The 16088-nt window shown below is 43.1% G+C and overlaps 1 protein-coding gene and 1 long non-coding RNA gene across 10 annotated transcripts in view; both read right to left on the bottom strand.

The window, feature by feature from the left end:
- LOC125939580 (uncharacterized) overlaps positions 1 to 16088 on the bottom strand; it is a 256118-nt gene that overhangs the window by 169290 nt on the left and 70740 nt on the right. The window lies entirely within an intron of this gene.
- MAK (male germ cell associated kinase) overlaps positions 1 to 16088 on the bottom strand; it is a 56268-nt gene that overhangs the window by 1342 nt on the left and 38838 nt on the right. For 5 of the 9 annotated variants that reach the window (XM_049655050.1, XM_049655051.1, XM_049655053.1 and 2 more), the window contains 5 exons: positions 15749 to 15921; positions 12928 to 13076; positions 7746 to 7877; positions 5474 to 5548; positions 2886 to 3005 (listed from right to left, as the gene is read on the bottom strand). In XM_049655050.1, the coding sequence (XP_049511007.1) occupies positions 2886 to 3005; positions 5474 to 5548; positions 7746 to 7877; positions 12928 to 13076; positions 15749 to 15921 (649 nt within the window). Of the gene's footprint in view, positions 1 to 1403; positions 1565 to 2885; positions 3006 to 5473; positions 5549 to 7745; positions 7878 to 12927; positions 13077 to 15748; positions 15922 to 16088 lie in introns of all 9 variants that reach the window. The other 4 variants (XR_007463099.1, XM_049655054.1, XM_049655056.1 and 1 more) reach the window with 4 other exon arrangements.

Below are 16088 nucleotides of genomic sequence, written 5' to 3'. Positions count from 1 at the left end.
TTTCACACTGTGTGGTGGCTGACACTCTTGGATTAAACTAAGTGTCAATTTTGAGACGAGTCTGACCATTTTGTACACTGAACACTACCCATACTGTATTCACTTGCATGGTTTCCCTGTTTTGTTTTGTTTTTGTTTTCTTAAACTTTCTCTGTAAAACTGGGAGTGGAGGGGAAATTATGGGAGCACGTGGGTCTGCCGCTGACCTCAGCTTAATGGGAATAAAGCATTAAGTGAGGAACTGCCCTGGGGATAATCACCTGGTCCTATCATCCTGCCCTTACCAGGTTTAAAATTCTCCAGGTTCAAGCTGATAGAAAGCAACCTGACAAGGTGGGGTAATAGCCAGTTAACCCTGAACTGTGAAGGAAGAACTGGTTAAACAGTTAACCAGGTTTTCCAGGAACAGCCCTTTTGTTCTATCCCACAGGAGTGTGGACACACACCAGTCTGTTAAATTTGTGAGCCCACACGGAAGGCTGCAGACCTAATGGGCCTGTGGGTGGAGGAGAGAGCAGGTGAGAGGGAGGGAGTGGAGCGAGGAGGAGAGAGAGGCAGAGAGTCCCCTGGTGAGTGATTTCAGAGACGGGAGAGGGGACAGGAGAGGGGACGCAGTCTTCAGCTAACAGTTGGGCGAGCCTCTGGTGTTGCAACATGAGGGATTTGGGGAGTCACGGAACTTTTTTCCCAGCTCATGACCGAGCTACGTCAGGTCCTGAATGCATTTGAGGGAAACCATGTCCAGGAAAACATTTTTAAAACTGCTGAAGAGGGAATCATTTTGCCAAGATTTCCTTTCTGGGAAATAATAATTTCAGGACTCAAGCACCCTTGGTGAAGAACTCAGCAGCTGCCAGAGGAGCTGAGATCCGGGGGCAAGGCAAGAAACACTTTTGTGTCAGCCGGACCTTGCCCCGCACCTCCTCAGTGGGGCAGGCAGCCCTCTCACGCTTGCTGTGCCCTCTTTTTAAAAACAGCACATGTCCTATCAAGGGCATTTAACTTCCTGCAGAAAATATTTGCCAAAGGAAAGATGTTTGCCTGTGATCCGTGCCCTGATTATGTAACCTTTAGCAAGAAATAAAACCCGTGTAAAATGAAGACGGTAATAATAGTACCTTCTGGAGTAGAGTTAATGAACATAGCTCACTTAGAACAGGGCCCTCCCTGCCCTTGCAAGGGGCGGCCGGCCGTGTAGGGAAGAAGTCACTCCTCATAGTCCTTGTTACCACAAGGCAGGGAGTCGGGGAGGAGGTGTTGGGAAGTTTGGGGTGAGAGATTACATGGGGAAGCTGGAAGAAATTAATTCGATTTTTCTTCTCTAATCCTGGGGCGAGGCTGGGGAAGAGTAGAGAGGAAGGCTATGAGAGAAGGGGAAATAGTCGAGGAAATACGGTAATGACCTGGTTTTATTCTTTTGTGGGAAACTCTCACACCAGTGGGTACTGAAAGACACATCTCTTACAGAACAGTGTTTTCCTAAGGATTGGCATTGACCACTTGAGGATGATTAATATTTACTTCTTTTTTTTACCTTTCCTCCTATCACCATCTGTAGGAACATCTGATGAGCAGAGGAAATGAAGAGATGAAAAGTTATGAGAAAGCATTTACTTAAAAAAAAAAGAAAAGAAAACAGGAACATGCATGCTAATCTGACAGAATGCTTAATATACAAAGGCCTTCAATATCTTACAAAAATCGTTTTCTAAAATGCCCACTTTCACTTTCTAAGAGCAGACACTTAGATAACAAACCAATTTGAAACATTTTGATTTTCTCCTCTTCTTCTAAAAATTGCTACTAAGCCATGGCTGCTGACTCATTGTCAGGCTGGCTTAAAATACCTGAGGCTTCAAAAAAAAAAAAAAAATCACTTGCTGTGTATAATGTGTTTACTTACATATTTTGTTTCAGCAGAGAGATAATGAAGCGATGCTTTTCACAGATAAGGTAACTAAGTACTGTTTGAGCAGTGCTACCGTGGTCCGAAATCATAAATTACAGAAGTCCCATGCTTCTCGCGGTTTTAGCTCCAACAGCGCGAACTTTAGAGGTTGGACTTCAGAGAACTTTAGAGTGTGAACTCTAACCAGGAGTTTGAAGTTCGGAGGGAATTTATACAACTCCCTATCTTCCCAAACTTCTGACTGTCTGCCTTAATGTGTATTTTAAGTGCCTTCCTGAGGACTTCTATTTTAGAGTCGTTTTGAGAGCCTTCATAGTCAGACCTGGTCAAGCTCAAGTACAGAATCACCACCACGCCACCGCAGGGCACACAGCCTACTTGGTCATAACCGGAGGGCGGGGGCATAAGCCAAGCCTCCACCATCTACTACCGGTGCAAAGCCAGAGCCAGGGTGGGAAAGTTCTGCCACGGCTCCCTTCACTCTGCACGGGAACTGCCTGTGGAGTGATACACGAACAGCATCTCCGTGTTTATGAAGCCCCCACCCTGTGCCAGGTACCGACCGGGTGGGCAGCTCTGAAAAATGCACCTTCTTTACATCCCGTTGGGTCACACAGCATGTTCTCGAATTTCACAAACCGGCTCCTCTCCCAGCTCCACCACTTAGGAGCTGGGTGACCCTCGGCCAATTACTTGATGTCACTTTCCTCCTCTGTAAAAGGTCTACCTCATCCAGTCTTGTGCAGGTTCAATAGCATAATCCGTATGCCTTGCAAGTCACCACTTTGTTAAAGGCAGCTCTTACAAGAGACCCGCAGACCGCACCTTCAGAAGAAGGGGCATTTTGCCAAAAATCATTAGAACTGTGTTAACAAGGTGAGTGAGACTAATTTAAAAGTCTCCGCTTGGGCAAAGTGTAGAAACTTAGAAAAAGCTCCTTTCTGGTCAGAAATCTTAAAAACTCTAAAGTTCTTACCTGTCGTTGTTGCACCAAGAGGTGCTAAGTGTATCCTCTGGCCAGCTGACCCCACTTCTTTTTTGAGAAAGGAAGGAATGTATCCTGACTGATTGTAAGTAGCATAACTTCCAAGACTTCCTAGTGATGTATCATAAAGTTTCATAGTCAGAAGGTGAAAATTTTAAAGCACCCGAGAGTAACTTGAATACTACACGCCTACTGATTCTAGATTCTATTTTTTGAGGACTGACTCTATTTCAAGCACTGTACTATGGCTTTAGAGACCATCCTATTCAGTCCGTATAACAACCCTTTGGGAGGTATATTTTACCCACACCTTGTGGCTCTCAGAACTTGCTTAAATTATCACGGTAAGTGACCAGGTTAGAATGTGAACCCAAGGCTGTTTGCCCTGAACACACCAGGTTTTTTTTTTTTTTTATGACTCCACTCTTACCCTGAGAGTATGTCTCCTGCCAGGAAGCCCCCATCCCTGCACTGCTTTCTGTGCTTTGTCTTCGTTCTGTAAAATCACTATCATGACCGCACCTACTCTCATAGGGTTGTTGTAGGGATTGAATGAGATGTAGGCAAAGCACTTAGCATAGAATCCGGTGTTCAATAAACGTCAGCTGTCATCATCGTCATCCTCATCGCTATTAGTGAATGATCAACCTGGGGGCAGTAGAGTGAGGGGCCGAAGGAGGGAAATGTAGAGGTAGAAGACAGGAGGTCATTGCCATAGCTGAAATGAGTAAGTATGAGGACCTGAATTCAGGGAGTCACAGAGGCAATGCAGAAGAGAACGGCGTGGGTATATGGGGTAGGAGGGGGAGGGAAAGAGGAATATAAACCCCTAAGTTTGTATCTTAGGTGACTAACAACAGCAGTACAGGAGAATCAGGTTTGTTGGAAAGACATGATGGCCATGGGATATTTGAGTTGTAGTGTTGAGCAGGCCTGGAGATTTGGAATTATCAAGCTATGGCAATTATGGGCCATGCGCTTGGAGGAGCCAGCTCAGAGGGACCGTGGATGTGCAAAGATCCAGAATGGAACCCCAGGGAGCACCAGCATTGAGGGAAAGGACAGAAAAGGACCCCGTGGAGAAGAGGGAGTAGGGAGGGTAGGTGATGGGAGGAGCAGGGTCTGAATAGCCAAGAGGATACAGTGTGCAGAGAGAGGAGGGAGGCCAGAGAGGCAGAGGTCTGATGGGATTTGCACCACCCTTGGAATCTGGCCACTAGGATAACGTCAGGACCTGGCAGGAGCTGTTTCAGTGGCCTGAAGCCATCTGAGGACAAAGGACAGTGAGCTGAAGAGCAAACTGGAAATAAGGGAAGAAATGGATGTAATTTCTCCTTCGAGAGCCTAGCCGTGCAGGAGAGGAGACAGGTGTGTCAGCAAGGAGGTGAAACGGGGCTCAGATCGTGGTGGTGGTTTCAAGAACTGCTTGCTTGGCAGCTATGACTGAAGCATTTTTCACAGTGTTACTTGTTCGCAAGTCTGGACTCTGAACTTCTCGTCCCTGAGTCTGTCACAGCGCTGTGCATAGTAGGCTCCCAGTAAGTGTCTGCTCTTGAACCAACAAACGTCAAACAGCAGCGTCGTCGCAGAAATGGGATTTTACACAGTGAGCACGTTACCAGCTTATACAGTTTTAACGCTACTGAATATAAGCATGATCGCCTCCCTCGAGTGCCCATTCAGAATCAGCAGTCAGCCCTCTACTTTGAAAGATTTTTGAAAGAAAGTTCAAGGCAGTGATCACGTTCAGCAGTAGCTTCAGAACATTGCTCTTGGTCTCATCCTTCTCACCAGAGCAGACACTTACTAAATGCTTACTGTGACAAAAATCCCAGGTATGGTTATATAATAATACATTGGTAAATATTATTTCCTCCATTTTGTAGGTGGGGAAACCGACGTAGGGAGCCTAAGGAACTTGTCCACAGTCACAAGGCCTACTGAGTGATAGTATGGGGATATGTCAGATTCTAAAAGTCGTGTGCCGAATAGTTAATAGGCTGCATCTTACTATTACAAGAAGAAGTTGCTACGGAAAAATGCACAGAAAAGGAAATTTTCTTAAATTACTTTGGCTACGGAGTTTTGAAGTGCCTTGTGAGCTGCAAATCTTTAGGCTGCAGTCCATAGCACTGTTTATACCAGCGACCTTGAACCCCTAGGAAATCTACCATTTCCATTAACCTGGTTAGTTTTTAATTTTAAATGATTGTTAACGCTTCAAAAATGAGTTTCAGAACTTAAAAAAAAAGTTTTGCAGGAATACTGATTACGAAATAAGGAAATCTTTTAATTCTTTTCAGTAGATCTGCTTCACTTATATAAATTGTCATCATTAATTTAAGATGAGCATAGAACTTCCTGAGAGCATGTTAGTCTTAGAATTCCAACTACTGAAGAATGGTGTTTCTGATGTGGAATGCTTCTCTTTCTCCTAGTCCTCGTCTGACTTCTAAAAGAAGGTGACCTTGGCCTTCATAGTGGCCTTGTATGACAGGATTCAGAGCAAATGTGGAAAAGAAAAGTGGACAAGGTATTCAAAGAACAAGTTGTACTCATCTAGAATGCCCAGAAATTACCTTGTGGATCCTCTAATTTTTCAGGAAAACTTTCATTACATGATAGTTTTTCAATTGGTTTAATTATGCTTTCCTCTGAAGAGAAGGCAGGTAGAAAGAAAGAATGAATAATAAGAATGTTTTAGGAAAAGCAGAGAACAAAAATGGATTGATTAGATGATTAATGAAAAGATCAGGAAGAACCCTTAACATGAGAAAGCATTCTCATGTGCGGTCACAGCTTTCATCTGATGCCAGCCAAGTATAGATTCCCCCGAGACTCAAAGTTGTATTTAACCATAACTCATTTGTATTGGTTCGGTGGATATTATTTTAAAATACTGGCAAAAAAAAGTGAATTACAGTGCTGCAGTGTTTGACACTTAAAATGTCCACAGTGTTAAGATTAACATCACATCAGAATATCCCAGTAGATGGGGCGCCTGGGTGGCTCAGTCGGCTGAGAGTCCGACTTCAGCTCAGGCCGTAATCTCACGGTCCGTGAGTTCGAGCCCCGCGTCGGACTCTGTGCCGACAGCTCAGAGCCTGGCGCCTGCTTCGGATTCTGTGTCTCCCTCTCTCTCTGCTCCTAACCCACTCACATTGTGTCTCTGTCTCTCTCAAAAATAAATAAACATTAAGAAAAGTAATAAGAAATAAGACCACTTAAAAAAAATTAAAAAAAAAAAAAAAGAATATCCCAGTAGATTACCATAGTGATCCTCAGGTGGTTTTTGGGTCCAATACCAGAAAACTATCTATTTTTTTAAAAAGAATGCTTTACTTCTTTACACATTTTCAAATGATATGTAAGATCCTTCAGCATAAGTTTATAGTTCCAAAAGTTGTCCTTTGTGGCATATTATAATTATAGACATTGAAAAATAAAACTATTCCATCTCTCCTTTAACCATAACCAATGGAATATAAGTACCATGGTGATTTAAGGACATTTTTTTTTAATGTTTGTTTATTTTTGAGAGAGAGAGAGCATGTGCAAGTGGGGAGGGGCAGAGAGAGAGGAAGACACAGAATCTGAAGCAGGCTCCCGGCTCTGAGCTGTCAGCATGGAGCCCAGTGTAGGGCTTCAACTCATGAATGGTGAGATCAGGACCTGAGCCCAAGTCAGATGCTTAACCAGCTGAACCTCCCAGGTGCCCCAATACCGTGGTGATTTTATGCCCACCAATACTGACTTACAAAATACATGAACATATTCCTTTTTAACAGCTGGAAATTTCACATTAATCTCATTTCTCTCTAAAATTTTATTTTCATTCATGTCAAAGCCCAGATTTTATCCAAATATAATTTTAGGTTAAGAAAAACAAATATAAGTTCAGGCTTAAAAGTCTTTAAATTGACCACTCAAAAGTATGTATAAATTGAAACCTTTAAAATTTTTTTTATAACCCTAAGTATGTTAAAATACTTTTTTCCTGGATTAGGTTAGTTATAATTATGACAATTCGTTGTATGTAGTTAACCAAAAAAGCTGAATAGTATAAATTTTGATTACTAGACATTAAAAGGCATTATTTTGGGGGGAAATTCATCTCACTGAGAAAGACGGCAGCTTATTCAAGCTGTCCGTGTGTCCACAAATGAATGTTGCTTATTGCTAAAATCAGGTTTCAGGACCAATTCCGTCCCTTTTTTCTTGTTCCTTTTTGGAAATGGAAGCACTGAGAAACCTTGTTTAACATAAACAGATAGTTGGGAATGAAAGGTGTTTTATTACAGCTTTGTCACCACATTCTGTGAATTCAGAGTTCTAGACCAAAACTCATACAGTGATTTTAGAAATGAGTTTTGACTATCTGTCAGCTAATAATTCAATTAGGCTCTTCAATTTTGTGAAGGTTAAGAACTGGAAACCACTTGACTTCAACAGGACTTGTTCCCCAGTTATCACAATTACTCGCTCTCTCAACATTGTTCCCAACTTATGAAACTGTCTCTTGGATTGGCACCCCAGATATAGGTGATATTTCTACACTTTGGGGAAAAAGGAAACAACCATAGTAAACAGGCAATTTGTCTTTTGTTTTGTAAAGTAGGAGAATAGAGACACAGCTCAGGGAGATCCATTTTAGGGAAGAATCCACATGGAAGTCGAGATCTGGCACATGACTGCCTTAAAACCACCTGTGCTCAAGTACCAGTTTGAAAGCTTTGGTGTGCCCCCCAAGGTTATCTCAGTTGGAAGAAGGCAGCTGCAATATAGTTAGAAGTCAAAGTCTGCAGAAGGAAAACAATGTAAATTTATACTTTAAGTGTGTTTTTACTTTACCTGCGTTACTCCTTTTGAAAGCAAGTTCTGCCCCCATGGGTCCCAATGACTTAGGAAATAACTGATTACTCCAAGTATGTGGGTTTATATCCTTTCCACTGGCTACCAAGGACACATTCTTGGGATTTACACCTTAGAAGAACAAAATCAAAGTAGTCATTTGAAAAGTTAGGCTGTGATCATTAACTTGACAGATAAATACATAATACATTCAGATGAAGACTGGAAATAAGTTGGAGGCGAATGGAAATAAGTTGATGTTACAATGTAGCAGTTCCTTCAATAATGTGGAATCCTCACAGTGCGTTTTGCAAACACAAGGTATTTTCTATAATACAAGTAATGATCATTGAACATTGGACATCTCTGGCTCAACGTCTTATAAAAATTGAGGTGGTACAAACATTTTCTTCAAATTGACTTGTTTTAAGTACGTACTTAAAAATACATGGATATGCGCCAGACCCTTGAGGAACACTCAGTGTAGCCAGGAGAATTGAGAGCTTGCATGTGGTGTGTAAAGATCTCCGAAAATTATTGCATATTAGACAATAATAAAATCTAAACTCTTTATGATTTTCTGAAATCTGTGAAATAAATGTGGAGGCAACTTTAGACTTTGGTACTAATGGTCAAAGGGTGGTGTTTTAACTTATTCTTAAGAGATTTGAAAACTTCCTGAACGTGACTTCTTTTCACTGATAATAAATTGGATGCAACTTACGAGAAGGTAAAGACATCACACAGTCTACGTCTCTGGGTCGTACATGTGTTTTCTTTAGCAAATACAAGAAAAAGCCTCACCAAGGACTACCATTAACGTAGGAAGTTAGCACCTCTTTCCGGACAGGATGAGCTCTGGCTCTTCAGAGAGTGAACTCCTCAGCAAGGTTTCACATTTATGAGACATAGAATAATATCCCTTGTTTGGAAGCCATAAAAAGGCCAGGCTATTCTGTACTGAGCCTCAAAGTTACCAGTCATCAGTACTCTAATGAAACACTCCTCCATGTAAATAATTTGCCTTTCTTATCGCATAGAGCTCCTTATGGATTTCGGATTCTGATAAAAGACCTACCAATAGAACTATATATCATAGGCACTTGCCTGACAGTAAAGAAGATGCACTTACTAAAAAGGTAGCAATAACTCATATGAAAAAGTCAATACAAAAAAATCCTTTACCCCCAAAGACAAGGCAAGGTAGGGGGGGAAAACTAATCTCCTTAAATGAACAGTTTTCATAAATGTAGTTCAACAAAGAATGGGGCCTGAGCAGTTAAATTATTTTGTTAATCCAGTTAGCCTTTGTATATCCCTAGTGTTTTTTTTTTTTTAATATATCCATTAGCAAAGACAATTGCTTCAATTTTGTCTTTTTGAACATTCCAGATTTCTTGGAAATTGACACAATCTAGAATGTGAAGTCATTTACATATTAGTTTACAAGGTTTTACTGGCCACCTTCTATATACCAAACACTGACAGACAGAGGTAGAAATGAATATACCATCATCCCTTGCCTCAGAGGAAAGTAAATCAGTGAACACATATTTACTGAGCACCTATCACATGCCAGGCATTGTGTATGGCATTGGACAAAAAGTGGTGAGCAAAATAGTGTCTACCCTTTTGGGTCTTAACAATCTAAGGGAAGGGAAACATTAACAGTTACAAATAGGTAATTAATGGTATATAAATTGTTTAAAGGTATCTGGTGCTGAGAGGGCAGGCAAATAACAGAAGAAACTTTCTTTAAAAGTCCCACCAGTCTTTCTTTAAAAAAAGTAATTTTAAGCTGAAATGTGAATCTGATTAGGACTCGGGAGGGGGTGGGAGCTGTGCTCCTGGGAGAGGCCACAGTGTAGGCTGGGGACCCAAGATGGGAAGGAACCCCGAGACATTCCATGGATGGAGAAAGAAGTGGGACTGGCACAAAATAAAGATGGAGAAGGGGGCAGGGGTCAAATCAAGTAGGGATTTGTGTGCCAGGTTAAGAAATTTAAAATGCAGTGGGAAAGGCAAGTGTAGAAATAACACAGCACGTTGAATACACAGGGTGGAAGGAAGGACAGAGGCGATAAACGGACTTGAGAAGGAGCAGGGTTTCAAAAGTGCTGTGGAAGGAGCGGCCCTCCCCGCCTGCGTGGTGGCATTGGTTTGTGCCAGAGAGCCCAGTTCTGGGAGCAGGGAGTGAGACCAGAGGGCACCCCCAGAGATGGTTTTCACTTCCGTCGCACACTCTGCGGCTCCCTTATGCGATAATTAAGTACCTAAGGCTTACAGGGTGAGCGGAGAGGTGAGTGCAGTCCCACTGTAAGTAACAGAAAACAGTCTCAAAGTCTTGCTCCAGTAAACAGCCGGTCAGTAGCAGGTCAATAACTAGGACTCTTGCGTCCCTCTCCCTGCAGGCCAATGTCACAGATCTGCCAAGTCTTGCAGAATAATGCCATGCTGCCCTGAAAGTATATGGTACATTTCTAGAGCTCCCATGATCCTAAAGATTGACGCTTAAGAATCAATTGATGCTTTTATGCTTGGCTTTATGGTAAAAAAAAAAAAAAAAAAAAAAAAGCCCCAAACATATTCTTTTTTTTTTTTTAATTCCTAAAGATACTTAATTATAAAAATAACTATGGATCGTAAATGTCAAGCATCATTTCTTATTTCGGTTTCTATCCTCTGCAGTCATCGCTGGCTCATGACAGGTGCTCAGTAAATGTTTGTCTAAGTGACTGAACTGAGCTCAATTCTAGTTTCAAATCTCACCCAGCTCTAGAGGGGCATCTTCAAGGCAAAAAAATGCCAACAGGGAAACAGAAAGACTCAAGTTTAGATTTCAAGCAGCTCTAATTTCAAGTCTATTTATGGTCTCAATTATAGCCATGCTTCTGACCCACAGTAATGTGCAGGATCGGATAGATCTTTCTAGTTAAAAAGGAAATGACCAGACCAGTTTCAGGTATCCTGAAATATGTCCCAGAAAACCACATTAGGGAGCAGAACTATGAAAACAGAGTGCTTTGGATCTATTTATCCTGATAAAAACTTACAGTTGCCTTTCCCACCGCCAGAGGGCTCCCTTGTACAGATAAGAAAATATCGATTTGCTATAGGATTGATTTATGTTTAAACAGGGGAAAATATCCCCCATGAATCTGTGTTCTGGGAATTTTGTTACATCCCTGCTTTTGCAGCAGGATCGGAACTCCTCATGGTATCAACACCAAAATGTCACAGCGAAGCATCTCCAGAGTTGTCTACCTGTTCAGTCACTAACTTCTCACCTCTCATCACTTTGCAGCCCACTCCAGCCTCGTTCTCCCTCACCATTCCAGACTGAAACTGCTCGCCAAGTTTCAGGTCCTTCAGGGACCTCCCCACTGTTCAGTTTAATCAGGCATTTCTGTCCCTTCTCATAACCGCTAAGCAGCAAACTCTTTCAGGGAAATGGTTCCTTCTCAGCTTCTGCAAACCCCCTGTTCATGGTTTTTCCCCCTCAGCTGCCTGGCTCCTTCCTTTCCTCTCTCTCGAGTTGTCCTCCTCCTCCTCCTCTACCGCTACCATCGTTCCCACTCACAGTCTCTCTGTAGGTGATCCTGTTCAATGCATGGACTTAAATACTGTCTGGGTGTCGCCGTTCTCTGTAGCCCAGGTCCCTCCTCAGTGTTCCTGGCTCTTCCCTCCCACCTCCTGCATGGCCTCGCCACACTGGAATGTTTCACAAGCATCTCGACTCTAACCGCCCGCATGCAAGCCTGACCACCTCTTTCCCGCCCAATCCTGTTCCCCATCGGTCTTCCCCATCTCAGAGCATAGCACCACCATCCACCTAGGATTCAAGCCCACAAACTGCCTTTTGTCTTTTTCTTTTCTACAACATCCATCAGCAAGACCATTTCCAAAATCTATCAGGAGCCCTGCTCCCTCTCAGTCATCATCCTCGTTTCCCTGGGGGACCACAGTGGCTTCCAGCTGGCCTCCCTGCTTCTGGTCTTGCCCTGTGCGATCCACCCTTTACACAGTCTTTTTAACACGTATGTCACATGTCACCACTCACCTCCCAAGGTTCCCCCCAAAGGCCTCTTTCGGAGCTGGAATAAACCCAGAATTCCTTCCCCTGCCCTCACGGTGCTGTCTTACCGGAATACTGCTGGCTCTCCCCACCTCACCCCTCCTCACTCTCTCCTAAGCTCTTGTAAAATCTAAATGTGCGGCCTGTTGTTCTATTCAGAGAAGCCAGTGTCTTTCCCTCCACCTAAAACTTCTTTTCTCAGCTCTTCATCTTTCCCTCTTTTTGGACTAAAGATAAATCTGTATAGATATATGGTCACTTAAAAATTGATTCCCTTTTAGGCTAGGTTGAATTTAAACTTTTCTTTTTAAAGTGGACTTTGAGGAGAAAATGCTACCTGCAGGCGTGACATAAACTACCCACCATCTGTCTAGATCTTTCTCCTAAGCTCCGGATTCATATATTGAGTCGTCTCCTAGATAGATCAACTCAGATGCTCACCTGACATCCCGACCCCAACTCCCGAGATTCCCTAGTTACGCACATCCGTCCCCTCCTGATCTCCCCCTTTCTCGGGTAAAGTCACCACCCCCCCCCCCCCAGGGGACAACACTGATTCTTCCGTTCTTTACCACCACCCGTGCCCATCTGTCAGCAAGTCCTGTCTTTCCACTTCTCAAATACATGGAGATTTTACCCATTTCTGTGTCCACGTTCACCACTCTGGAACAAGCCATCACCCTCTCGTTCCAGACACGTGCAGTGGCCTCTTGAGCCCCTAATATGCTCTACCCACAATGATCTTTCAAAAACACAATCCCGATCATTTAGGAAACAGTGTAAAATGCTACATTTTATAAAATGGTGTCGCGGGGGTGCAGAATTGTTTTAATAAAACTTAGCGCTTGCTAAAGGCAGAGCTTTGCGGGGAGAGGGAGGTATTTTTTTTTTTTTTTTTGAAGCCTATTCTCATCTTTTTGGTTGCCAGGCATTTCTTGAGCAGACTTCCCCGAGGCAGGGGACCCAGAAAGCACTTGGGAACAAGTACTGACCAGGCTGAGCCGGCAGAGAGCGCTGTTTCAGTGGTGCCCTTTCTGCCGATATTCCAGGACGCTTAAGCCCGACCCCTCCCCTAGTTAGCATCAACGTTGTATGTTCTCTGCTCACCTGGAAGGTATCTGGATTGCTTCAGGTAGTACTGCTTAGCGGTGGAAGCAGTTGACAGTTCAGAATCCGATTTCTGGGAAACGGCAGCGGGTAAGCTCTTGTTTTCCCCTGCTGAGTGGCGGGAGGCTGAGGGCACCGACTCTGGAAGCCTTGAAAGTCCACACAAGGTAGCGTCACTACTTGAAAAATGAGACGATGGCAGCTACTGCGTCCCCCACCCGCCCCCCTGCGCGTCTGCGGGAGGACCGTCGCGGCCACCGTCACTGCCTACTCACGAAACGTCTGATCGGTAAGGCCGTCTGGGTCCCCCTCGGAGGCTGACACTGGCCTGGCTGGCCCTCTGAGCTGCTGGCTGCCCCCACCCGCTCAGGGGTAGTTCTAGACACAGGCAGGTGGACCCTTTCATGAGAAACGGCCCCACCAGTTCCTGCCTTCTTTCCCTTTGGCTCAGCCCATTGTAGTCATGCCAGCTGCTGAGATTCGCCCCACTTTCAAGACCGCTCATTCCAGAAAGCCTCCTCTCCTCCAAGTGCTCTAATGCCCGTAAACAGGACTTTTGAGCTCTTTGCAGCTCCTTCGTTAGCAGCACTCAGTGCACGCTCTGCTCTGGTGTCATGCTGACTCGAAGGTCTTATTTCTGCCGCTATACGTTTGATGGGCTGCAGACAGACCACATCCTGTTCCTGCCGTGGCTTAATACATCTCTGTATTTAGTAAACGTCTACCGAGCGTGCGCGCAAGTATAAACATCTTGCTTTTGTTGACTCTAAAAGAGACAACCTCGTAAGTAAAAGTTTCACACTTTAGCATTGGGTCTTTTGTATTCTTTATGAGGAAGCCCAGGCCGCCAGAGGAACTGAGCAGACAATAGCAGGGTCCATTCAGTGCGCCAAGTGTTTGAGCTCTTATTGCTTAAGAAATAGTGCGGTGCAAAAGAGACAGAGGTCTAGTTTGGGATTAGGCCTCGTCTGACTTTAGGCAACCTGTTCCTTCAACCTATCTGACTCTCAGTAGTCTACTCTGCAGATAGTTGTACTGGAGTATGAAGATTACAAATTAAAATTTAGGTAGGCGCTTAATAAATGGAAGTATCTTAATCATTATTGTTATTATGTCTAAATCGTATAAAGCCATTCGAAGATACCAAAAAATAAAAAATGGAAGAAATACATTAAAAATTGATTGTCATACAGTTTTTCGAACGAATTTCAAGAGAAAAGGAATAATTGATACTGAAATTTATCAATCATTTCCTTGCCAGAATTAAGTATGTGGACTACAAACTCGATCTATAGGTTTGGATTCAAATCTCTTCTACCCCTAAAAGTACGTGATAAAATTCAGCTGGAATTAGAACGTCATGGGTTAAAAAAAAAAAGTTTTCAAGTCATGTACAGAGTAGGCCAACGCAGACGCGAAGAATTATTTTTAAAAAAAGGAATTATACAGCTCTCTACACGTCTTTAAGATGTCGACATCTTCAAGCTGACATCTATAATTTCCCATCGTAAATTAAATCATTTTATTTCTTGTTTCTTGTTAACAATAGGTGGAAAACAGTAAATAATTTATAAAGTGAAATATTATGAGGATTGACTGTAATTGGAGTATTTCATGGTACGATTTGATAAAATAAGTCTTAACTTATTCCCTTATTCCATAAACACTCTGAATCTTCAACAAATTATGTGCAATGTATACCTGTAGGTTTTGAAAAATCAGACAGTTTCACAGAACATTCTGGTACACTTAAAAGAATAAGCATCACTGGGTCCTGGTGCTTTAGTGGTTCTGAATCTCCGTGCTTTCCAACACGTGCTTTCCAAATAGGCTAAAATTCCCTATTTCTAATGTGGGCTTTTCCCTTGAAGAGAAATACTATAGGACAACAAAGCCTTCCAAGTGGAAGGTGTTGGTCGTCTGACTTCTCCTTTTGCTTAGCATCTCAAAAGTTGTTTGGCCTTCCTGCCACTCACATATGAAAATGCTAAGAGGTGTGACTTTCCACAGGGGGATTAAGCAGGTTTATCCTCAAGTTCATGTATTTTAGGGAAGGGTCCCTATGGAATTTGAGAAACTAGAAACTTATTGACTGAGAATTATCCAAGCATAGGTCCCCCTCACAGAATCTCCATGTACCTTCAGAGATATGTGGACCCCAGGGGAATGCCAGATAGCTATTAGATAAAATTCCCTGCCTCCTGCCAATATGTTTTTCTCCCTATTCTTTTATTCCAGAGAGAGAGAGAGAGAGAGAGAGAGAAAGAGGGAGAGAGAAAGACAGTATTTCCCCACACATTGGTTCACAACGTTTAACCCACCCTCACCTCAAAGGTGAATAGTGCACTCATGAATACTTGGCTTAGAGAAAGACAGGGGGCTGCTGGAGACGTTCAACTTCCAGGAAAAGTTTAGGAAGTGATCCCAAAGGTTTAGAATAGCAAACAAACAAATAAGGGAACCTGAATGCCATCGGGAAGAAATCATTGCCTCTGTAGGTTGTGCTTTGCTTTCTTCAAATAGGCATGCGGATTTCAGATGGGAATCGTGGGATCGTATTTCATCAGGGTACGCTCAAAACTTAACAAGAGCCCTTCCCTCCACGCGCCTGCAGCACTCAGCCATTAATACTGAGAATCTTTACCGTGAGAAGCCAAGATTCTTACCTTCCCAGAGGTACGTGTGCAGATTTGGGGTTTATGGAAGAGAACAATATTAAGCTACTTATTGCCTTTAATGTCTCCCTGCATTTGTATGTCCCGACTGACATAAAGTTGATACGTGATAAAAATAGATTTTCCTGAGGGATGTGAAATCTTACCGGAATGGGGTATCTTTTTTCCTCTTTTCTTTGAATACACCCATGCTCGGCCGCTTGGAATAGGAGGCTCCAAGATCGTAATCCTCATACTCTTCCCAGCTGTCTCCAGACTTGAACACCGTCTGACCCCAGCGCCTCCTAGCACTTTTGTGCCCCAGGGTACCATTTGGCTTCTGTGGTGGAAAATCAGTCATCATCATCTCTAATCATTTGCTGAATGCCTTTTATGCACAAGCTACTCTACCTTATACTAAGAGTACCTGATCTCGAGGGGCCTTCCGTACCGTTAAGATAACACATACACACGTTGAAAAGTGTTAACAAAAATAGGTAGCACGTG

The sequence above is a fragment of the Panthera uncia genome (assembly GCF_023721935.1).
Source record: "Panthera uncia isolate 11264 chromosome B2 unlocalized genomic scaffold, Puncia_PCG_1.0 HiC_scaffold_25, whole genome shotgun sequence".
Taxonomy (NCBI): domain Eukaryota; kingdom Metazoa; phylum Chordata; class Mammalia; order Carnivora; family Felidae; genus Panthera; species Panthera uncia.
This window is presented reverse-complemented; position numbering and strand designations above follow the sequence as displayed.